Source organism: Mustela lutreola, chromosome 2 (genome assembly GCF_030435805.1).
Source record: "Mustela lutreola isolate mMusLut2 chromosome 2, mMusLut2.pri, whole genome shotgun sequence".
Classification (NCBI taxonomy): domain Eukaryota; kingdom Metazoa; phylum Chordata; class Mammalia; order Carnivora; family Mustelidae; genus Mustela; species Mustela lutreola.
The window spans coordinates 175,778,942-175,803,311 of NC_081291.1; the positions used below are offsets into that span (position 1 = coordinate 175,778,942).

General features: G+C 38.4%; 1 protein-coding gene across 1 annotated transcript in view; it reads left to right on the plus strand.

Annotated features, from left to right (window-relative positions):
- The window catches only part of IMPG2 (interphotoreceptor matrix proteoglycan 2), an 86,621-nt gene that overhangs the window by 43,608 nt on the left and 18,643 nt on the right, over positions 1-24,370 (plus strand). The window contains exons 10-11 of the mRNA XM_059164294.1: positions 4,485-4,729; positions 9,022-9,107. Of these exons, the coding sequence (XP_059020277.1) occupies positions 4,485-4,729; positions 9,022-9,107 (331 nt within the window). The remainder of the gene's footprint in view (positions 1-4,484; positions 4,730-9,021; positions 9,108-24,370) is intronic.

A 24,370-nucleotide genomic window follows, 5' to 3' on the forward strand; every position in this document is an offset into this window, starting at 1 on the left:
TGGACACATTATTTTAAGTTAGTAGATTACCCATTTGAAGTGAGTCAGTAATGCATCTGTCTGGTATACTTCAAAACTTCAGCTCCAGGCTTTGTAAGAAGAAATTTTATAGGATATCTGAGTTTCTCTGAAATATCTTTATTTTGGTAAAATGAAGAATGATACTATTATTTCTTACATTGAAAATCTGCATATGTCACACAGCCAATCAGGGCATTTGAGTTAAGAGAATGAGAAAGGATAAATTTCACCTCCACGTGATTGATGTTTCTGGAAATAGCTGTCAGAAAGGGAAATTTTCTTTTATATAGCAGCTGGGTTAGTCTAGTTTAGAAGATGAAAGATGGTAATACAGTGGCGGCTGGTTAACTTGGAGGTGCTGAGTGTGGAGAGCAGACAGCTTTCTTTAATCAGATTATGTTTTGTCTTCCAATGTGCATTCTGCTTCTTATGTACTTCCTTGGGCTCTTGACTTTCTTTTATTCTGTCCCTCATCCTGAGATGTCTCTCTGCTACATTTACCATGCCAGAACTCAGTCTGTTTTGGGTCATAGGGACATTCTTGGCTCCGAAGATAGATGGTTTCCTGATACCTTCAGCATTTCTTTGAGTTCTCTTCCCAGGACAAAAACATGGTGGTGAATTGCAGTATATCTCTGAGGCATTTTATCTTCTTTAATGAATTTATCCTCGCTAAACAAGGTAGACTACAATAGAGGTGTTATTTTTATATGTCTAAGGGAAATGTTGGGAGGTGGATTATATTTTGTCAATAAAGGATAAGGCCAGTAATCTAACCCATACTACTTAATTTGCTCAGATTTCTTGATCCAGGAACATTTCTCTTAATCTTCTCCCTGTGATATTTAAAAGTCATGAAAGGAACATGGTAGAGTCTCAGTGAAGCTCTGATTCTCCTTGTCTAATTTTCTGCATAGCATGGGAATGAACTCAAGTGCTAAGTGGCACAGACATTTTTCTCCATTTTTTCCTTTATTAGTGCTTTCTGTCTTAGCATGAAATAGGTTGTGCAAAGACCCCAAGAAGCTCACCTTTCTGGAGATATAGTCATGGTCTATCCAGAGTTTAGAAAGAACATGCACTTCTTCAGGATTGGGTTCTGGTTATGAAGTAATATCTCTAAAATGATTATGCATTGGGCACCTGGATGGGTCAGTTGGTTAAGCTACTGCCTTCAGTTCAAGTTATGATCTCAAGGTCCTGGGATCCAGCCCCTCATCAGGCTCCCTGCTTAGCAAGCACTGTTTCTCCCTCTCTCTCTGCCCCTCCTTCTGCTTGTTCTCTCTACCTCTCTCAAATAAATAAATAAATAAAATCTTTTAAAAAATGATTACTCAGATGTCACAAATGTATGAGGATAATGCATGCTTTTTAGGGTGAAAACTTTAGAGACTTTGGTATTCAGAGACAAAATTTTTCAGATTAAGTAGGGAGTATCATACTGTCATTTAAGTGGCACAAATTTAGTTCCCTTATCTGCCTGCATTAGCGAATAAAATTGACCATTTTTTTTTTTTTTATTTTCACAAATATTAATTGAACTACTATGAGCCAAGCTTTGTGCTGGAGGCTTGGGACACATACTGTGTGGCAAGTTCTGACCAGTAGGTGTCTCTCTTACTGTTTTATTCTTCCTCAGGGCCATCATTTTGGTTATTTTAGCATATTTTTCTGAATTTATGTCTTTACAAAAGAAGATCAGGAATTACCCATGAAGCAATATATTCTGACATGAAAAATTAAGAGACTGAAAGAAGTTCTAGACAACAAGCTGATGTCTTACCACTTTGTAGAGCATTAGGATGTCAAAATACTCAGTTACTATATTTAAAGCCCCCTAAACCACCCCATTAGAAGTGGTAGCTTATCAGATCTGGGAGGAAAACCTTGTGGAAGTTACTCAGATTAGGCCAAAAACATCAAAGAGGCCTGGCTACTTGTATGGCTGGGGAGGGATGTCACTTTCATGGTGTCCTCTATAGTTCAGGGTATGAATCTGCAGGAAGCAGGCTCAGGACAGGTCCTGTACTCTCAGGAAGGACAGGTCTCTTAAGACCAATTCATGCTTACTAAATCATAAGGTATGATGCATTGTCTGGGATGCCAACTGATTTATTTAAGGCAAGAGATCTGCCAACTGACCAATTATTGCATTGTCTGGCTTATGCATTCTTTCCCTACAGAAACTTCTGTAGGGACTTTGCAAAAGTTTCCTTTGCAAGCTTGAAATAAGAGGAAAGAAGTTGGGTGATTTTTTTTTTTTTTAAAAGATTTTATTTACCCATATTTGAGAGAGAAGCAGGCTCCTTACTGAGCAGAGGCTCCATTTCAGGACCCTGGGATTAGGACCTGAGCCAAAGGCAGACCTTTAGCTGCTTAACTAAGTCACCCAGGTGCCTGGAAGTTGGGTGATTTTAATGGCCAGTATCATCAAGACGTGCTAGCCTGTTGTGGCTAGAGATCTCTTTTTATAAGGAAGCCACAATACATTGGCCTGAAGATTTCTACTAAATAGTGAAATAAATTAATTGACTAATCCCTTTTCCTAGACTCAATGAGCTCATTCTTATGTTGATACTTTTTGTTCAGATTTGTGAATACCTTAATTAGACTGTAGTTTTCTTTTTATATTCAGACGAGTTTAGATTTCTATTTATTTAGTAGGTACTGGGGGCCCCTCAGTGCCAGGTACCATGCTGAACACTGGAGATGGAAACTCAAGGAGAGACTGAAAGGCAGTCACTTTAAACAAAATCTTTTTACAAAATCACAGAAGCCGTATATTCTTTGATTATATATAATGATGTATAAGGAAGTTCAAAGGGAGAAGTACTTAAATTATTTGTATGCTTTGATTCGGGAGTCATTTTACTCCTACAGAATCTCTGAAGGAAGCAAATCGTTTCCATTGCCTGTCTTTCTTGAGTGTTTATCTTTGGGAAAGTAGTGTTCTTCTGTCTTCCAGAAGTATCTTGGTGTGACTTGCTGGGTCCACTTCTGATGGCTGTGTCTCATCACAGACTGGTGGGAAGCCAGGGTGATGACTAGAGCAAATGATGAATATTTTGAGCATAATGAATTTTTTAAGCATAATGAATCTTTTGAGCATAATGGATTTTTTGGGTAATAGTTTAAATAAACCTGCTGAGAGTGTAGCATAGTAGTTCAGAAATCAGGTGCTGGAGTCAGGGTGATCTGTGTTTGAATCTTGACTCTACCACTTACAAGTTTTAAAATTTTAGGCAAGTCTTGTAACTTCTTTAAAGCTCAGTTTCTTTAATAATAATCTGAAGATAATAAAACCTTCACAGGGTTATTACGAAGATTAAATGAGATAAAGCATATGAAATACCTGTCACATGGTAAGCACTGTTAAAATGTTAGCTTTTAGTTGTTAGAGAAATCTGAGAGTCTAGAAGGAGTATTTTTATTGGCTTAAAAATTTCAGTCTAGTGTCATTTCTCCAAAATGATTATTTAAGAAAATATCAAATGGCATGTCAACTACAATTTATGTATTTTTACTCTACCCTTTATTCTAAGAAATCTCTTTGTTTGCTTATGGAAAGGTAAATAGTAAAAAAGCCCAGTCTCAGACAGTTATTTGTTAGCTCACTAAGGTTTTATTCAGCTCATTAGTGAAGGAGCCAGTGGAAAAATGAAAGCTAGTTAATAGAGCATTTGAAAAACAGAAATTTATTTGGTCAATTTGGGAAAGGTTTAGGGTAGTAAAATCATAAACTTTGGAGTCATCATTGCTACCAGGCTAGAAAAACCCCAGATAACTTCTTAATAGTTTTATTACAGTTTAGTTTCAAACTTTACAGGACTGTAAATTGTCTGGACTATCAAACAAAATTCCATCTCCTGAGAGACTTAGATAACTGTCATATTAGAAAACATTCTAGCATGATATTTAAAAAAATCACAAGTCATTAATTTGCTTTATTTCCAAGTATTTCATATTTTCCTTCCCAATAACTATGTTTTAGTAATTTAGTAATTAAGCTTCTTCATTGCTTCAGGACCCACCTCTAATCGTGGAGTACATAATCTATACAACAACAATAAGAAAGAGAGATGAGAGGATTACCCCTTGTTGGATGTAGTTAGAAGATTTTGTTTTGTTTTTTTAAATCTGGGAAGAGAAATGCTAATAGGGAAAGAAGGAGGCTGGCTATTAGTGGAGAGGAACTGTTGGCTCTGAAGGAGGAAAGAAGCAGGGAGAAGAACAGGTTTACATCATATAATAAAGGGTTGAGAGCTATGAACCTCTGTTCTCTCGGAAGCAGGAAGGGATGGCAAAAGGTTGTCCAGGGTCTGCAGAGAATGGTTGTGGAATCCATGCTTTTTGAACCTCCCCCAGCCCCCCATCAGGTGTAGTGTTTGTACTCCATGGTTTCAAAGCTCCTTTCTTTGTGCTTCCTTAGCAGGGCCTAATCTGTCCTCTCTTTCCATCCATAGTGGCATAGATGTTCATTATGCAGTTACCTTCAATGGTGAGGCTATCAGCAATACCACCTGGGACCTGATTAGCCTTCATTCCAACAAAGTGGAAAACCATGGTCTTGTGGAACTGGATGATAAACCCACTGCTGTTTATGCAATTAGTAACTTCAGAGATTATATTGCTGAGACACTGCATCAGAATTTTTTGATGGGGAACTCCTCTTTGAATCCAGATCCTGACTCCCTTCAGCTTATCAACGGTGAGTTGATAACCATCAAAAAGTCCTTGTACAGCTTTAGTTTCTTTTCCAGTATACTCTGGTGAAAACCCATTTCCTTAAATATCTGTGGTTCTGAGCATTCTCTAGATTGCATGAGAAAGGAGCCATCCTGGTATGAATGGAGCTTTAGCCATGCAGCTATTTGGGATAGATCAATCAGGAGCTCTTAGGAGTATTGGTAGACAAAAGGCCATAAACAGTGGGGGAAATAGGGAACAACATGGTATTTTATTAGAAATAGTTTAGGGAAATGGGAGCAGCTTATAAGAAAAAGAGAAGTAGAATCTGCAAGCATGAATTGGAACAGGTTATAGTGCTGCTGGGGCAACCAACACAGTAATTCTCCACAGGCAAATTGACTGGTGTTAAGACTTAAAAACCAGAGAGCAGGGGACAAAAGAGCAGCTCAGAGAAGCTCAGGGAAGATCTTGGTCAAAGAAGAACTGATACTGGTTGATAGGCAGAATCCCGGAGAATTCAGTCCTAAGTTTGAATTTGGATAACTGGAAAGATCCAGTTATGATCTGAAATCAAGGGTTCATCAAGGAGGGTTTGAGTACTTGGGATTTAGAGGCTAAAAAGGGATCTAGTTAATCTCAGACTAAAGTTTACTAAGAATCTGGTTTACTGGGGTGCCTGGGTGGCTCAGTGGGTTAAGCCTCTGCCTTTGGCTCAGGTCATGATCTCAGGGTGCTGGGTTCAAGTCCTGTCTCAGGCTCTCTGCTCAGCAGGGAGCCAGTTTCCCCCCTCTCTCTGCCTGCCTCTCTGTCTGCATGTGGTCTCTCTCTCTCTCTGTGTCAAATAAATAAATAAAATCTTTAAAAAAAGAAAAAAGAGTCCGGTTACTGGTGTTGTAACAGTTTAACTCAACAGGGACATGATGTCCTATTAAATTACCTACTCCTTCATGTTTATTTCTTTATGACATCTTCTTTCATGGGTCGTTTAGCTTTTAAGATGTTCATGGAGTATATTTTACTGAAATGATTGCATGGGAAATGTACCAGCTACCAAACAGGAAAACCCATGAATGAGAGACAATACTAACAATGATGCATTTTTATAGTCTCTTTGATTCCCACATTTTCTTAAGAGAAAAGAATCTGTATCTTTTCAGGTAGTTATCACCTAGGCCTGTGTGTGTGTGTATAAATAAACAAACACAAATACAGACGAGAGAGAAAGAGAGAGAAAAGCTTTAATGAAATTTTACTATGTATAATTCCTTACTTCCTAAAGAAGATTTTTTTTGAGGGCTTCACTAAAACTTTAAATTGCTTTTCAATTATTTTGGCTGCGAGACTGATGTTTCCTTAAAACGATAATGTGCTGAAACAGAGCCCCAAAGTGGCCTGGATGTCATATGGGCTATATAGGACTTTGAAATGGAGAAACTATTTATTTATTTATTCATCTAGCTATTTATTTATTTATTTTAAAGAGAGCATAAATTGGGGGAGAGGAAGAAGGAGACGAGAGAGAATCTGAAGCAGACTCCCCACTGAGTATGGGGCTTTATCTTACCACCTTGAGATCACGACCTGAACAGAAAACAAGAGCCAGAAAGCTTAACCAATGGCTCCTAAAGTGGAGAAACTCTTTCTTCGTAGATGATAGTGATAGTGGGCTATCAGTTCTAAAACATGAAAGAACCTTTGTATTTTGGAGCAGTGCAGATATCCTGGGCTTACTTTCTCATATACTTCTTTCTTGTTGCGGAATCTTGTTGGAATACCTCAGCCAGATAAAATAGTGAAAGAAGGCTTGTTATAATCTGAAATTGCTGAAGTTCTTTTGGCAAAGCTGGTATAGACTAGCTGGGAGCTACCTAAGGGGACAGCAAGTAGGCAGAAGGTTCTAGAAATCTGGATATTGGGATCTGAGAAAAAAATGAAGCTGGGAGGTCATGACCTGAAGGAGATGGGAAACTAAACTGAGCAGAAGTTACTAACACTAAGGTTATTAACGAGGGTAGTGGTGGATGGCATGGAGATTAAGGTATGCAACAGGAAAAGTGAGATTGTTTAGGAAACTAAATCCACAAACAGCTTAGGAAGGTCTTCTTTTTATGGTTGTAGAGCTAACTTCTACAAGGTGTCCTAAAAAGGAGTTTAGCAATTGAGAATTTCTACGCAAATTTAACAAAACTTTAGGATATACAGGAGAAACTAATTCAGGTGTATTGATCTCTCATTAGATGTATGTTTCAGTTGCACAAAATTTTGTGTCTAAATCTATTTCTATTGTCATGCCAACTCAGAATTCTGAATGGCTGTTGCTTTCTAGGTAACCTGGTCATCATTTCTTAAAGATAGATAATCCTTGATCCATGGTACTTATTTTCTATAGAGGACAAGATAGCTGAATACACAACTGAAAAAGAGTTTTGGAAAATACTTAAGTCAAATAGGGGTTTTTGCTTCTCATTGATCCCTTTTAACAGCTGAATAAAGAGAGATTCTGCTTCTGTTTTTAGTGCATACACCAGATCAAATCGTGGCAATCCTTATTTTTCTTTCTTTAGCTTTTATAGATTCCCTTTCCCCTTCAGGCAAATCAGTTTCTTCTTTGTATCCCATACATTGTATATATGCCACTCACATCATTTTATAATTTGTATGTATCTCTCTGACATAGGGAATACTTGCATAGGAGAAGCTTGACTTTATTAATGTTTATAGTCTCAACTTTATCAAAGTCTGTAGTAACTAGCAAGGATTCAGTAAGCCTTTGTTGAATTATGTTATATATTCTGCTATCTTACCTTTATTGCTCTTTAATATTGGTATAGAGGTAAACTCTCTGGTGTCCTAACCCATTTTTCAAAGATACTTTCTGTCAAAGAGGAAATCTTTTTTTTTTTTTTTTAAAGATTTTATTTATTTCTTTGACAGAGAGATAGAGAACACAAGTAAGCAAAGCAGAGGGAGAGAAAGATGCAGGCTCTCTGTGGAGCAGGGAGCCTGATGCAGGGCTCAAGCCCAGGACCCTGGGATCATGACCTGAGCCAAAGGTAGCCACTTAACCAACTGAACCACCCAGGCGCCCGAGGAAATAATTTTTTATAATTCTTAGTATCAAGCAAATAAGTTGGAAGTTCAGTTTAACATCCTTATTAAAATGACAAAAAAAAAAAACCAACTTAAAAATATCTGCTTTACAGGAATCTTGAAAAGAGTAAATAATGCTTGAAGGAAGAAAAAGAAATAATATAGGAACGTCTTAAATGTAATAATGAGAATATTTTTTGTTGGAGTCTTATAAATCAGATAGATTTTGTTAATACTAATGCCGGCAGGCCAGGTTCAAGGACCCAGAGAGGGCCCCACAGTAACAGCCAAGAGCGTCCTTGGTGACATGCAGGATAAACATCAAGCACAAGCTGCAGGAAGGGAGAGAGCAGAGTTTATTGAAGATATATATAGAGAGAGCAGATACAAACACAGTATCTGGGAAACTTGGAAAGGGAGACAGTTATGTCTTTACTTGGGGTCTGGGGTTTTTAGTGAGGACTGTAGTCTGGTGTACATGTCCTCTCAGGCATCTGGGAACCAGCTAGAACAAGGACAGTGTTCCAGATGTCCTTCATAAGCCTCCTATTCCCGAGAGCCAGGAAGTCTTGGCATTGAGATGTTTGGTGCCTGTGGTCTGGAATACGCATACGATGGCCTTGTCACGTCATTCTCCCATGGCCCTTCCTTTGATGTTATCTGTTGTGCTGGAAGACTCTAAAAAAATCGTTAACTTCTTGTCCCTTACAAGGAGGACATATACTGTTCCATGAGGCATGTGTAAAGTGAGAGTACAGGTCCTAGTAAGAACAGAAGCAGGAAAAAGAGGGAAAAGCAGATTTTTATGGAGTCTTTCAGTTTCCCTATCTCAGTATAAGTAAAATATCTGAATAAAATAACAACACTTTATGGGGCACCTGGGTGGTTGAGTGGGTTAAGCCTCTGCTTTCGGCTCAGGTCATGATCTCAGGGTCCTGGGATCGAGCCCCACATCTGGCTCTTTGCTCAAGAGGGAGCCTGCTTCCCCCTCTCTTTCTGCCTGCATCTCTGCCTATTTATGATCTCTCTCTCTCTCTGTGTGTGTGAAATAAATAAATAAAATCTTTAAAGAAAAATTAAGAAAAAACCCACCATTTTCTAAGCAAGTCTCCCTTATCTGTTGTGCCAAGATCTAAACTATTAAAAAGGAACAGCCTGGTTTTTAGTTGTCCCTGAAGCTCATATACAATATTGCCTCAATTAAAAATGTTCTTTCTTCAGTGAGAGGAGTTTTACTTCCTGAAACTGAAGACCTAGTTTGGAACACCCAAAGCTCAAGTCTTCCGTCAACCCCACCATCCATTCTGGTAAGTATGTTTCTATGTTTTATGCCTAGAATCAGGCCTTCAAACTTCTCTTCTTTATACACTCACCTGCTTACTTTGGCATCGTGAATTTCCTGAGCTGTTCCTATTTCAAATATTTTCTTACATCATCCTTGGAACATTATTTACAGTTGTCAGCTCCAGAGTCCGAAGTATTGGTTCAGAAAATTTAAGCCTTCTGCTGTAATTAAATGAAGTCTGCACTGGTTAATTGCCAAGCTCTACATGTGGTATAAACCTTACTTATGGTTTATGATTATTTGGTAATAATTAAATTATAAGTACCTACTGAGTTGTTCTCTAAAAGTTACTCAGAAGTAGTTTTTATAGCCAAGACTATAAATCGATGTACATAGGTACATAGAGTATAGATTTGTGTTCTGAAGATTGTATTGAAGAAAAATGTCAGACTCCAAAGCATATAGAATAGCGTGTGTATGGGAGAAAGAAAGAATAAAAATAGCAGCCAGCCGACAAATGACAGGGATTCAAAATCAGGACTCCTTTTAATCTGTACTGAAAACATTCCCATTTGCACAGAAACATCATGGAGTGAATGTTCCTTTTTGTTTTTACCACCCAGCTCTCTTGGGTGATCCTTTATCCCCTTCAAACCCCTCCACTTGTCACTTCACCCATAGAGAGGCATCTAGTACCCTGAGACACGACCTGGGTACAAAGCATTTGTGAATCTTTTGTTACCACATAGAGTAGGGGGACTCCCTTCTACATTCCCTACTCCTATTCCCCTGAGACTTTTCTGTCTCACAGACGCTTTTTGAAATACCTGTTTCTTGACTTTAATCTTGCAATGAACATTTGCAAAGTCGACCCCAAATTCACTTAGCCATTAATACAAGCAGCCATTTCTTATACTTCATTATAGAGCAGCTCAGTATTGAAATGTGGTGTCATTAGAAATACTCCTTTCACAGAGTTCCATATTGGAGAAAGAAGGTAGTGGGGATTGACACTAGAAATTACATTATTTGGTGTTTATTTATTCAATCACTTATTCATTCCTTCAAAAGTATTTATCATGTGCTTTTCACATGCCAAATGCTGGGGAAACTAAGATGAATAAAGGTGTGGGTTTGCCCTTATGAAGTTTCCAGTCTGGTAGACAGACTTTTCCACAGGTAAGGTGATGCAGTGGTAGGAGTCCATCCTGAATGCAGTGGCAGAGGATGGTGATTCGCTGTAAACATGGCACCACTAGTCTTCAGTCCTCACCCTATTCGTCTCAGGCTTCTCTAACCACAGAATGATGTTGTAAAGATAGGAATTTCTATATGAGCCAGAGGTTGCAAGCTGGAAACCAGCCAGCTGGATCCAGCTGTAAGCATGTACTTTGGAGCCAATTTTTTTTTTTTTAAGATTTAATTTATTTATTTGACAGACAGCAAGAGAAGGAGCACAAGCAGAAGGAGTGGGAGAGGAAGAAGCAGACTTCCTGCTGCACAGGGAGCCTGATGCAGGGCTCAATCCCAGGAAGCTGGGCTCTTGACCTAAACCAAAGGCAGACACTGAATGATTGAGCCATCCAAGCACCCCCCTGGGGCCAAATTTTTTTAAAAGCTAACATATAACAATTAAGATATTTTTGCAAGAAAATGTAGATTTCCAACTTCTTTTGAAAACCAGGAAGATCTGGTATTCTTAGGCTGATGTCTCCCTGTTGCAGTAGTTAAAGTAGTTAAGGTTTGGTTGAAAGGGCCTTGTCCTTTAATGAAGATAAGCACTGACTAAACGGGCTCACGTGGTGTCTGCAATTTGGCTCCATTTGCATAAAAGCCAACCCCTCAGCTTTTTGAATAGTGCTAACTGTGGGGGCGTTCAGTGACAGTTTGAGGAGACAGTGGGATTGTTAATGGACGATAATTAGACATGAAGAAAAAGAATGATTAATTAGAAGTGTGTGGCTATTGATTTTCCTTCTTTTTGGGTGGCAAACTGTTAAGATTTTGTTCTTTTATAGAAAGGAGGTTAAATTTTTTTTACAGATTTGATTTTTAGAAATTGAGGTAAAAATGTTGGGATATTGAATTTGACACCTTTTGGCATCCTAACTTGGAAAATCGCATGTTGCACAGTATGCTTTCTATAGCACTAGCAGGCTTTTCAATTGGCATTCACAGAAGTGAAGTTAATGTAAGTTAATGTGCTACACCAAACTAAAAGAATTCTTGAGTTGAATTTGTTACTATGGGAACATCTATTCCCATAAAAATAAATGAAGTGCTATTACTGGCATATAGATGTTATACCTTTCGCAATGTATGACAAAGCTTCATTGCCATGCCATTTTTTAGAGGGCACTTATTTGGAGTAGAAGGTCATCCTTATTTAAAAAGTCAGGTTGTGGTAGTTCAGTCAGTTAAGCGTCTGACTCTTAGTTTCATCTCGGTTCACAATCTCAGGGTCCTAAATTGGAGCCCCACCTCAGGCTCCCACTCAGGGTGGAGGAGTCTATTTGAGATTGTCTCTCCCTCTGCCTTTGTGCCCTGTCCTCCCACTCGTGCTGTCTTTCTCTGATTTAAAAAAAAAAAAAAAAAAAATCAAGTTGCCTACTTTCACTTTTTATGTGGCCTATTTATGACTTGACTTTTATTAGAGATATTCTGTATTACTTTTGATTTTCATGGAATGAAAAGGCATTTCATTTGTAGATATACTGAAATTGTGTATATTGTTGGAGAATTTCTTTTTCATTAAGGATGGGGCTGTTTTCCTAACGTGTGTCAAGTCATAAGATCTGTCTGATAAAACTCAATTTTTTCAACACAGGTTAAAGTGCTTAAACATTTCACTTGGCATTTTGAAAAAATTCACATGTAGAATTTGAAAGGGTATAAATATGTCTGACTCAGCTGGATGAATGTATGGTTTTAACACATCTCTAGATGTGGTTTTAGAGTGAATTCCCAGGTATGGTATGATTGTCATCATCCTAATTAATTTTTTGTGGAACAAACTTGGCATTGAGCAAATGGCCTTCCTGCTTCTCCTTGAATGCATTTGTGGTTTTAGACACTAGAAAAAGAAACGGGAAGGAAAAATGTTTTCAGTCTATACAACCTCCATATTCAACATAGTAGATATTTACATATTAGAAAATGGGCTTTCCTCTCTCTCTTTGCTCTGTTTACCTGGGTCTTACAGACCTGTGGACATAGGCTAACCTGAGTAAGAATGGACTGCCAAGGCTGTTCTAGTTTCTCCTCTGGGAATCCTTTCGCCTTCTGGTGATGTATACTTATACATATCTTTCAATGAACAGTCTGGTATAGTGGGCAAAGCACTGGGACTGAGAACTCTAGAAACTCAGGAGTGTAGTTCTGATTTTTTTTCTCAATTTTCTGTGACTGTGGGCATTTCACTTCCATGAGACTCAGTTTCTTATCTTCATTAGGCAAGGTTAAACTACATGATTCATGATTCCTATTCTAGGGGTGCCTGGGTGGCTCAGTGGGTTAAAGACTCTGCCTTCGGCTCAGGTCATGATCTCAGGGTCCTGGGATTGAGCCCCGCATCGGGCTCTCCACTCAGCAGGGAGCCTGCTTCCCCCTGTCTCTGTGCCTGCCTCTCTGCCTACTTGTGATCTCTTTCTGTCAAATAAATAAATAAAATCTTAAAAAAAAAAAGATTCCTATTCTAAAATGTGACATGTCTGTTTTATTCACATATTTGCACACACTCACCCCCCTAACATGGTTCTGAGAGTCAGTTTTCAATATGTGAGGTGGGAGTGTTCCCACACAGCACCATGTAATTCTCCAGACACCAGCTGGGTGTTCAAGGATTCAATTCAATTCTGACAATATCTCCTCAGAGATAGCATCAGATTCCACAGGTTAAAGGTTCAGTTCTGTAAGACTGTACCTCCCTGTCCACTTCCACTTCAGACACCAGTTGTTGCAAGCCTACATTGCTACCTGTGCTTTTGACCAACCAGCTATAAATCACAGGTTCCCATGACCTCTTTCTCAAGTTTGGTTAATTTGCTAGGATGGCTCACAGAACTCAAACATTTTATTTACCAAATTACTGATTTGTTATAAAAGATAAAATTCAGAACAGCCTGATAGAAGAGATGCATAGGACAAGGTATGTGTAAGGGGTGCAGAGCTTGCAAGCCCTCACCAGGTATGCTGCTCTCAGGCTTCTCTAGGTGTTCACTAAGCCAGGCTCTTTGGACTCTATCCTTGGATTTTTATGGAGGCTTCCTTAGAGAAGTATGATCAATTAAATCATCAGCCATTGGTAACTAATTCAACCTCTAGCCCCTCTCGCCTCCATGGAGGTCCCAGGGTGGGACTGGAAATTCCAACCCCTTAATTACATGGTTGGCTTTATTGGCAACAAGTACCCATCCATAAGTGCCCTCTAAAAGTTACTCCATTAACATAACAAAAGACACTTTAATAACTCTCAACACTTAGGCAATTCCAAGGGTTTTGGGATCTGTGAGCCAGGAATTATAGACACTAAAACCAGATATATATATTTATAAATTACAATATCATACCTCTTTTCCTAATATAAGATTTATAAACCAAAGGAAAGTCTTTTAAGAACCTGAGTTTTGGGCAAGACAAAAGCTGGTAATTTTTCTTAATTTGTTTTCCTTTCCCACTCTGGACTTCAATTTGTTGACTTTTCATTTATCTGGAACTGAACTCTTGCTCTTTCCATTGGGACCATTCTTTTTTTCCTTCCCAAGTTTACTGTGATATAATATTATATAAGTTTAAGGTGTACATGATGATTTGGTACACTTATTGGGAAATGATTACCATGGTAGGGTTAGTTAACACTTCATCACCTCACATAATTACCTTTTCTTTTTCTTTTTCTTTTTTTTTTTTTTTTGTGGTGAAAACATTTAAGATCTCTCTTAGCAATTTTCAAGTATGTAATACAGCATTGTTAATTATAGTCACCATGTTTAACATTAGATTTCCAGAACTTATTCATCTTATAACTGGATGTTGTACCCTGGGACCCACATCTCCTCACTTCCCCAACCCCCCCCCCCCACCCATGGAAATCATTATTCTTGTCTCTATTTATGAGAGTTCCACTTTTTTAGATTCCACATATAAGTCACATCAGGCAGTATTTGTCTTTCTCTGTCTAGTTCATATCACTTAGCATAATATCCTTAAGATCCATCCATGTTGTCACAAACTGCAGGATTTCCTTCTTCCTCATGGGTGAAAAGTATTCCTGTGTGTGTGTGTGTGTGTGTGTGTGTGTGTGTGTGTGTGCACCGCATCTTCTATTACCATTCATCCTCTGATAGATACTTAGGTTGTTTTCATATCTTGGCTATTGTGAATAATGCTGGAGTGAACAAAGGGGTGTTGGTATCTCTTTGATATACTGATTTCATTTCCTTTGTGTATGTATCCAGAAATGAGATTACTCTATCATATGGTGGTTTTATTTTTAATTTTTTGAGGAAACTCTCTGTTGTTTACCATAATAGCTGTATATTCCCACCAATATGAACAGGGTCTCTTTTTCCCATATCATCGCCACACCTATTATCTCTTGCCTTTTTGATATTAGCAATTTTGACAGGTGTGAGGTAATGTCTCATTGTGGTTTTGATTTGCATTTCCCTGACAATTAACATCTTTGAACATCTTTTTATATACTTACGGCCATTTGTAGGTCTTTTTGGAAAAATATCTATTCAAATCCTCTGCCCATTTTAATTTTTTTTAATTTTTATTTTTTTTAATCAAATTATTTTTCCAGTGTTTCAAGATTCATTGTTCATGCACCACACCCAGTGCTCCATGCAATACGTGCACTTCCCAATACCCACCACCAGGCTCACCCAACCCCCCACCCTCCTCCCCTCCAAAACCTGCAGTTTGTTTCTCAGAGTCCACAGTCTCCCATGGTTCATCTCCTCCTCCGATTTCCCCCAACTCACTTCTCCTTTCCAACTCCCAATATCCTCCATGTTATTCTTTATGCTCCACAAGTAAGTGAAACCATGTGATAATTGACTTTCTCTGCTTGACTTATTTCACTCAGTATAATCTCCTCCAGTCCCATCAATGTTGATACAAAGTTGGGTATTCATCCTTTCTGCTAGGAGGCATAAGACTCCATAGTGTATATGGACCATATCTTCCTTATCCATTCATCTGTAGAAGGGCATATTGGCTCTTTCCACAGTTTGGTGACCTTGGCTATTGCTGCTATGAACATAGGGGTGCTGATGGCCCTACTTTTCACTACATCTGTATCTTTGGGGTAGATACCCAGTAGTGCAGTTTCAGGGTCATAGGGTAGCGCTATTTTTAATTTTAAGGAATCTCCACACTGTTTTCCAAAGTGGCTGTACCAACTTGCATTCCCACCAACAGTGTAAGAGGGTTCCTCTTTCTCTACATCCTCTCCAACACATGTTATTTCTTGTCCTGTTAATTTTGGGCCATTCTAACTGGTGTAATGTGGTATCCCAATGTGGTTTTGATTTGAATCTTTCTGATGGCTAATAATGATGAAAATTTTTCTAAGTGTCTGTTAGCCATTTGTATGTCTTCTTTGGAGAAGCATCTGTTCATGTCTTCTGACCATTTTTTTGATGTGATTATCTGTTTTGTGTGGGTTGAGTTTGAGGAGTTCTGTATAGATCTTGGATATCAGCCCTTTGTTGGTAGTGTCATTTGCGAATAACTTCTCCCATTCTCTGGGTTGCCTCTTTGTCTGTTGACTGTTACCTTTGCTTTGCAGAAGCTTTTGATCTTGATGAAGTCCCAAAAGTTCACTTTTGCTTTTGTTTCCCTTGCCTTTGGAGATATGTCTTGGAAGAAGATGCAGTGGCTGATGTCGAATAATACTGCCTATATTCTTCTCTAGGATTTTGATAGATTCCTGCCACACGTTGAGGTCTTTTTTCCATTTCGAGTTTATCTTTGTGTATGGTGTAAGAGAATGGTCAAATTTCATTCTTCTATACATAACTGTCAAATTTTCCCAGCACCATTTATTGAAGAGACTGTCTTTTTACCACTGGATATTTTTACCTGCTTTGTCGAAGATTAATTAATTGATCAGAGAGTTGTGGGTCCATATCTAGGCTCTCTACTCTGTTTCACTGGTCTGTGTGTCTTTTTTTGTACCAGTACCATGCTGTCTTGGTGATCATAGCTTTGTAGTAAGGCTTGAAATCAGGCAATGTGATGCCCCCAGTTTTGTTTTTCTTTTTCAATATTTCCTTAGCAATTCAGGGTCTCTTCTGTTTCCATACAAATTTTTGGATTCTTTGTTCCTGCTCTTTGAAAAATGCCAGTGGAATTTTGATCAGGATGGCATTGAATGTATAGATTGCTCTAGGTCATATAGACATTTTCACAATGTTTATTCTTCCAATCCATGAGCATGGAATGCTTTTCCATCTTTTTGTGTCTTCAATTTCTTTCACGAGTGTTTTGTAGTTTCTTGAGTATGGATCCTTTACCTCTTTGGTTAGGTTTATTCCCAGGTATCTTATGGTTCTTGGTGCTATAGTAAATGGAATTGATTCTCTAATTTCCCTTTCCATATTTTCATTGTTAGTGTATAAGAAAGCAACTGGTTTTTGTACATTGATTTTGTATCCTGCCACATTACTGAATTGCTGAATGAGTTCTAGTAGTTTGGGTATGGAGTCTTTTGGGTTTTCCATATAAAGTATCATGTCATCTTTGAAGAGAGAGAGTTTGACTTCTTTGCCAGTTGAATACCTTTTATTTCTTTCTGTTGTCTGATTGCTATTGCTAGGACTTCTAGTACTATGTTGAACAAGAGTGGTGAGAGTGGACATCCTTGTCATATTCCTGATTTCAAAGGGAAGGCTGTCAGCTTTTCCCCATTGAGGATGTATTCACTGTGGGTTTTTCATAGATGGATTTTATGAAGTTGAGGAATGTTCCCTCTTTCCCTATAGTTTGAAACATTTTAATCAGGAACAGATACTGTTTATCTTGTCAAATGCTTTTTCTGCACCAGTTGAGAGGACCATGTGGTTCTTTTCTCTTCTCTTATTGATTCATCCTATCACATTGGTTGATTTGCAAATGTTGAACCACCCTTGCATCCCAGGGGTAAATTCCACCTGGTCATGGTGGATAATCTTTTCAATGTACTGTTGAATCCTATTAGTTAGTATCTTGTTGAGAATCTTGGCATCCATATTCATCAGGAATATTGAAATTCTCCTTTTTGATGGGGTCTTTGCCTGGTTTGGAGGTCAGGATAATGCTGGCTTCATAGAAAGAGTCTAGAAGTTTTCCTTCTGTTTCTATTTTCTGAAATAGCTTCAGGAGAATAGGTATTATTTCTTCTTTGAATGTTTGGTATAATTCCCCAGGGAATCTGTCAGGTCCTGGGCTCTTGTTTTTGGGGGGAGGTTTTTTTTTCTTTTCTTTCTTTCTTTTTTTTTTTAATCACTGCTTCAATCTTTTTACTAGATATTGGCTTGTTCAGGTTGTCAATTTATTCCTGATTCAGTTTTGGAAGCTTAACGTATTGGCATATGGCTGTTGATAATAATTTCTGGTGATTGTTTCTATTTCCTTTGTGTTCTTCGTGATTTCCCCCTTTCATTCATAATTTTATTAATTTGGATCCTCTCTTTTCTTTTGATTAGTTTGGCCACTGGTTTATCAATTTTACTGATTCTTTCAAAAAACCACCTTCTGGTTTCATTGATGTGTTCTTTTGTATCTCTGGTTTCTATCTCCTTGATCTCTGCTTTAATCTTGATTATTTCCCTTCTTGTGTGTGGGATTAGCTTAATTTGTTGTTGATTTTCCAGTTCTTTAAGGTGTAAAGAGAGCTGGTGTATTCTGGATTTTTCAATTTTTTTTTGAGTGAGGCTTGAATGGCTATGTACTTCCCCCCCTTAAGACTGCCTTTGCCGTATCCTACAGGTTTTGCACCAATGTGTCTTCATTCTTATTGGTTTCAGTGAATTGTTTAAGTTCTTTTTTGATTTCCCGGTTGATCCAAACATTCTTAAGCAGTGTGGTCTTTGGCTTAAGGAATCTCCAAACACTCTTACAAGTGTTTGAATTCCTTCCAAACTTTTTCTTGTGGTTTAGCTCCAGTTTCAAAGCATTTTGGTCTGAGAATATGCAGGGAATAATCTCAATCTTTTGGTATCATTGAGCCATGATTTGTGACCCAGTATATGGTCTACTCTGGGAAAGTTCCATGCGTGCTTGAGAAGAATGAATGTTTTGTTGTTTTAGGATGAAGTGTTCTGTATATATCTATTAGGTCCATCTGGTCCAATGTGTCATTCAAAGCTCTTGCTTCTTTATTGATTTTCTGCTTGGATGATCTGTCTGTTACTAAGAGTGGTATGTTAAGATCCCCTACTATTAATGTATTCATATCAATATGACTCTTTATTTTGATTAACAGTTGGCTTACGTAGTTGGCTTTCCCATGTTGGGGGCATAAATATTTATAATTGTTAGATCTTATTGGTGGATAGACCCCTTAAGAGTGAGGTGGTGTCCTTCTGTATCTCTGGCTACAGTCTTTAGTTTAAAATCTTATTTATCTGATATGAGAGTCACTACCCCAGTTTTCTTTTGAGGCCCATTGGCAGGAAGGATGGTTCTCCATCCCTTCACTTTCAGTCTGGATGTATCTTTAGGCTCCAAATGGGTCTTTCATAGAGAGCATATGGATGTTGTTTTATTCAGTCTGCAGTCCTGTGCCATTTTATGGGAGCGTTTAGGCCGTTCATATTGAGAGTGATTATTGAAAGATGTTTTTTATTAACATCATGTTTCCTGTTTCTATAGATTGTCTCTGTAAATTTCTGTTCTGTGTCACTCTTGGGTTCTTTCTTCTTTTATAGAAGACCCCTTAATATTTTTTGTAGTGCCAGCTTGGTGGTCACATACTCTTTTAAACCTTGTTGGTCTTGGAAGATCTTTATCTCTCCATCCATTTTGAATGTCAACCTTACTGGATAAAGTATTCTTGGCTGCATATTATTCTCATTTAGTGACCTAAATATGTCTTGCCAGCCCTTTCTGGCTTGCCAGGTTTCTGTGGACAGGTCTGACATTATTCTTATGGACCTTTCTCTATACATAAGGAAACTCTTCCCCCAGCTGCCCTCAGAACCTCCTGTCTAAAATTATGATTCATCAGTTTCAGTGCCTCGAGGTCTTTCTAGACTCATTGATCTGGGGAAGGGGGGTGTTCTTTCTACCTCTAGGACATGAACAGTGGTTCCATTCCCCAGATTGGGAAAATTTTCACCCAGAATTTGTTCAATTATATCTTCTAGTCTTCTGTCTTCTTCCACCCCCTCAGGACCCCAATAATTCTGACGTTGGAATATTTCATGGCATCATTTATTTCCCTAATTCTGTTTTCATGGCTTCTAAGCTGTTTGTTCTATGCCTTCTGATCCTTTTTCTCTATCATTTTGTCCTCTAGATCACTAATTCTATCTTCTGCCTCTGTTACCCTAGCTGTTAGAGTAGTTAGATTAGATTCAGTCTCATTGATAGCTTTTTTAACTTCCTCCCTGGTGGCTCTCACTGCTGCCCTTAGAGATTCTATGTTGTCACTAATGGGTTTCTCCAACCTAGCTATTGCCTGGATAACTGTTACCCTAAATTCCCTTTCTGACATACTGTTTATGTCTATATCCAATAGTTCTGATGGAGAGGGCACAGTCTCTGAGTTTTTATTCTGTTGGGTGTTCCTCCTCCTAGTCATTTTGGTGAGAGATGGCTGAGGGTATTTATTGCTGAATATATCAACCATGATCCAGGGAAGGTTCACCCTGGAACACTTCAGAAGAGCAATTGGAAGTCACCACCAAAAAGAAAGAAAAAAGAAAAAAAAAATAGACAAAGAGAAAGACAGAAAAAAAAAAAAAAAGACAACCCAGGCAGAATGAGCCCCCAAAGTAAGATTTATAAGGTATATAAACAAAAATAGACGAACAAAAAGACTGACAAAAGTAATTGACAAGAAAAAAAAAAACCCAGTCAAAATGAACCCCAAGAATAAGATTTATATAATATCAGAACAGAAACAAATACACAGAAACACTGTCAGAAGAAAAAGATGGGAGGGTGGATATAAATCCTAGATGTGGGTAAGGAAGTTTATTTTGGTTCTTCCTGGATGTATCTTGTTATCTTTTTTAAAGGACTCAACTTTCCAGAGATAAAGGGAGATTAAAACTAGTTTATATATAAGCGTAGTATTGAATAGGGAAAAAGGATTACTCTGAAGCTTACATACACACACACACACACACACACACACATATATATATATATATATGTATTTTTTTAAAAAAAGAAAAGAAAAATAAAAACACAGGTATATGTATGAAAAAAGTTCAAGTTAAAACATTATTATGGAGTATGTTTTATTAAACCTCTAATTGTAATGGTAGTTAGGTTAAAGAAATTAAAAGCAAGAATTGTGAGAATGAATTAAAAAAAAAAAGCTGTATCTCTGAAATATACAGGTTTTAGGGCAATACTGGGAGCTTAATATATTGTTTTCTCCTGATATTGGGGTTTTATAGTTTTATGGGGATCTTGTGGTGGTTGTCCCCTCATTCTTTTGGCTGGCTTTCTGGGGTTTTTTCAGGCAGTCTTGCTTGGGTTTTCAGGCAGTCTTACTTGGGTTGAGTCCTCCTGCTTCCTATCAATGGGCTGGGCTCTGTTGAGACTGGTTTTTCAGGCTTTTGTTCTCTGGAGGTTTTTGTTTTTGTTTTTGATGGCTTTTTGTGGCCTTTAGAAGGTTTAGTGGAAAGCAGACTGCACCCAGACCTCCATCTCAGAGAGAAGCCTCAGCCTGCTCCCCTCTGGGTGGTCCAGAACACAGAGACTCCCCCTCCACAAACCCCGCTGAACCACACAACCTCTCACAGGCTGTGCGTGTCCCCAGCCACTGTCTCAGGGGTCACCTGAAGGGCCCACTTGTCTCTGCACCTCCGTGTCAATACCGTGCCAATACCATAAACAATATTGATCTAGGGAGTCCACTTTCGGTGGTGCCTTTGCCAGGACTGCTGTCTGGGACCAGGCCCATGTTGCTGGTTCGCTCAATGGCACAGTGGCTGCTGCTGCTGAGGAGTCCAGTTAGAGACTGGGCTGAGAACCTTCAGGCACTGGCTGGGAGCGTCCAGACCCTTGGCTGGTCCAAAAGACTGCTGGCTAGCACCCATGCAGAACTTTCTAAGGCATGGGTGGGGAGTGACTGGTCAGACCCCGGTCCGGCAGTGCATGCAGAGTGCAAAAGGCTGTGGTACTAGAGAGCACCCACCAGACTCCTGTAATTGGTATCTGTACATTGATCCTACTGTATCCTGTAACTTTACTTAATTCATTGATTAGTTCTAGCAGTTTAAAAAAATATTATTTATTTTAGAGAGAGAGCATGATTGGGGGGAAGAGCAGTGGGAGAGGGAGAGAATCTCAAGCAGACTCCCTGCTGAGTACAGAGATCACTGTGGGGCTTGATCTCTACAGAGCCTGTTGTGGGGCTCAGTCTCACAGCCCCGAGATTATGACCTGAGCTGAAACCGAGTCAGATGCTTAACCAACTGAGCCACCCAGGTGTTCCAATTCTAACAGTTTTTTTTTTTTTTAAATTTATTTAGTATTTTATATACATAGGATCGTGCCCTCTGGAATAGACCACTTTACCTCTTCCTTTCTGATTTGAATAACTTTTATTTATTTTCCTTGCCTAATTGCCCTTGCTGGGACCTCTAATGTTATATTAAATAAGATGTAAGAGTGAGACAATTGTCTTATTCTTCATCTTAATAAGAAAGCTTCAGCCTTTCAAACTGGGTTATGATATTTGCTGTGGGTTTGTCATTCATGGCCTTTATTATGTTGAGATATGTTACTTCTGTACCCAGTTTGTTGAGGATTTTTATCATGAAAGGACTCTGAATTTTGTCAAATAATTTCTGTATCTATAGAGATGATTGTATGATTTTTTTATTCTTTAATTTAATTTTAATTTAATTTTGACAGAGAGAGAGAGAGAGAGATCACAAGGAGGCAGAGAGGCAGGCAGAGAGAGGGAGGGGGAAGCAGGCTTCCTGCTGAGCAGAGAGAGTGATGTGGGGCTCCATCCCAGGACCCTGAGATCATGACCTGAGCTGAAGGCAGAGGCTTAACCCACTGAGCCACCCAGGTGCCCCTTTTTCTTCATTTCATTAATGTGACATATCACATTTATTGATTTGTAAGTTTTGAATTGTCCTTCTATCCAAGGGATAAGTCCTCACCTGATCCTGGTGGATTATTCTTCCAATTAGCTTTGAATTCAGTTTGCTAATTTTGGGGGGCAATTTTTACATTATGTTAATCAGGGATATTGGTCTGTCATTTTATTTTCTTGTATCTTTGTCTGGTTTTTCTATCAGGGTAATGCTGGCTTTGTAAAATCAGTTTGGGAGTGTTCATTCCTGTTTGATTTTTGGGGAGAGTTTGGGAAGGACTAGCATTAGTTTTTCTTTAAATGTTTGGTATAATATCAGTGAAACCATCTGGTCCTCCATGTTTGTTAGGTCCATTTGGTCTAAAGTATAGTTCAAGTCCATAATTTTCTTTCTTTCTTTTTTTTTTTTAATATTTACTTGAAAGTTTTTTTTTTAATTTTTTATTATTTCAGTGTAACAGTATTCATTATTTTTGTACCACACCCAGTGCTCCATGCAATCCATGCCCTCTCCAATACCTACCACCTGGATCCCCCAACCTCCCACCCCCCACCCCTTCAAAACCCTCAGATTGTTTTTCAGAGTCCACAGTCTCTCATGGTTCATTTCCCCTTCCAGTTTCCCCCAACTCCCTTCTCCTCTCTAACTCCCCATGTCCTCCATGCTATTTGTTATGCTCCACAAATAAGTGAAACCATATGATAATTGACTCTTTCTGCTTGACTTATTTCACTCAGCATAATCTCTTCCAGTCCCATCCATGTTGCTACAAAGTTGGGTATTCATCCTTTCTCATGGAGGCATAATACTCCATAGTGTACATGGACCACATCTTCCTTATCCATTTGTCCGTTGAAGGGCATCTTGGTTCTTTCCACAGTTTGGCGACCATGGCCACTGCTGCTATAAACATTGGGGTACAGATGGCCCTTCTTTTCAATCCATCTGTATCTTTGGGGTAAATACCCAGTAGTGCAATTGCAGGGTCATAGGGAAGTTCTATTTTTAATTTCTTGAGGAATCTCCACACTGTTCTCCAAAGTGGCTGCATAGTTTTAGTTAATTTTACTACTTTTGTCTTTTTTACTAGCTTTATAAGTGATTATTCCTTTTATAATATGTTTAACTTTTGCTATGAGATTTTTACTTTTGCATGGTTTCTTGTCATTAATCAGTATCATTTCTTTTCAGCTGAAAGAAGTCTCTTTAATATTTCTTGTAAGGCCTGTTTAGTGGTGATGAACTCCTTTAGCTTTTGCTTAGCTGGAGAATTCTACCTCTGTTCTGAATAATAATCTCACTGTGGGTGAATATTCTTTCCCTAAAGTACTTTGAGAATTTCATGCCACCACTTTCTGGCTTGCAGAGTTGCTGCTAAAAAAAAATCTACTGATAGCCTTATGGGTTTCCCTTGCATGTAGTAAGTTCTTTTTCCTTATGCTGGATTTAGGAGTGTTTCCTTATCTTTGTCTTTTGATATTTTAGTTATAGTGTGTCTTGATGTAGAGCTCTTTGAATTCATTTTTTTTGGAACTCTCTGTGCTTCCTGAGCCTAGATGTCTATTTCCTTCCTAGAATAGGAAATTTTTCAGCCATTATTTATTCAAATAAGTTTTCTGCCTCTTCTCTCTCTTCTCTTTCTCGGGCCTCTATAATGTGTGTATTATTCTATTTGATGTTGCCCCACAGGTCCTTTAAGGGATTTTTGCTTGTTAAAATTATTTTTTCTTTTTGTTGCTCTGTCTGGGTGAGTTCCATTGCTTTGTTTTCTAGCTTGCTGATCTGTTTTTCTGCTTCTTCCAATTTGCTTTTGAACCCCTGTAATGTACTTTTCAGTGTAGTTATTGAATTTTTCAGTTCTGACTTACGTTTGGTATTTTCTTATGTTTTCTCTCTGTTGAAGTTCTTTCTGTGCACATCCCTTCTTCTCCTGAGTTTGGTAAGCATCTTTATGAAAGTTATTTTGAACTCTTTATCAGGTAGATTATTTATCTCCATTTCATTAAGGTCT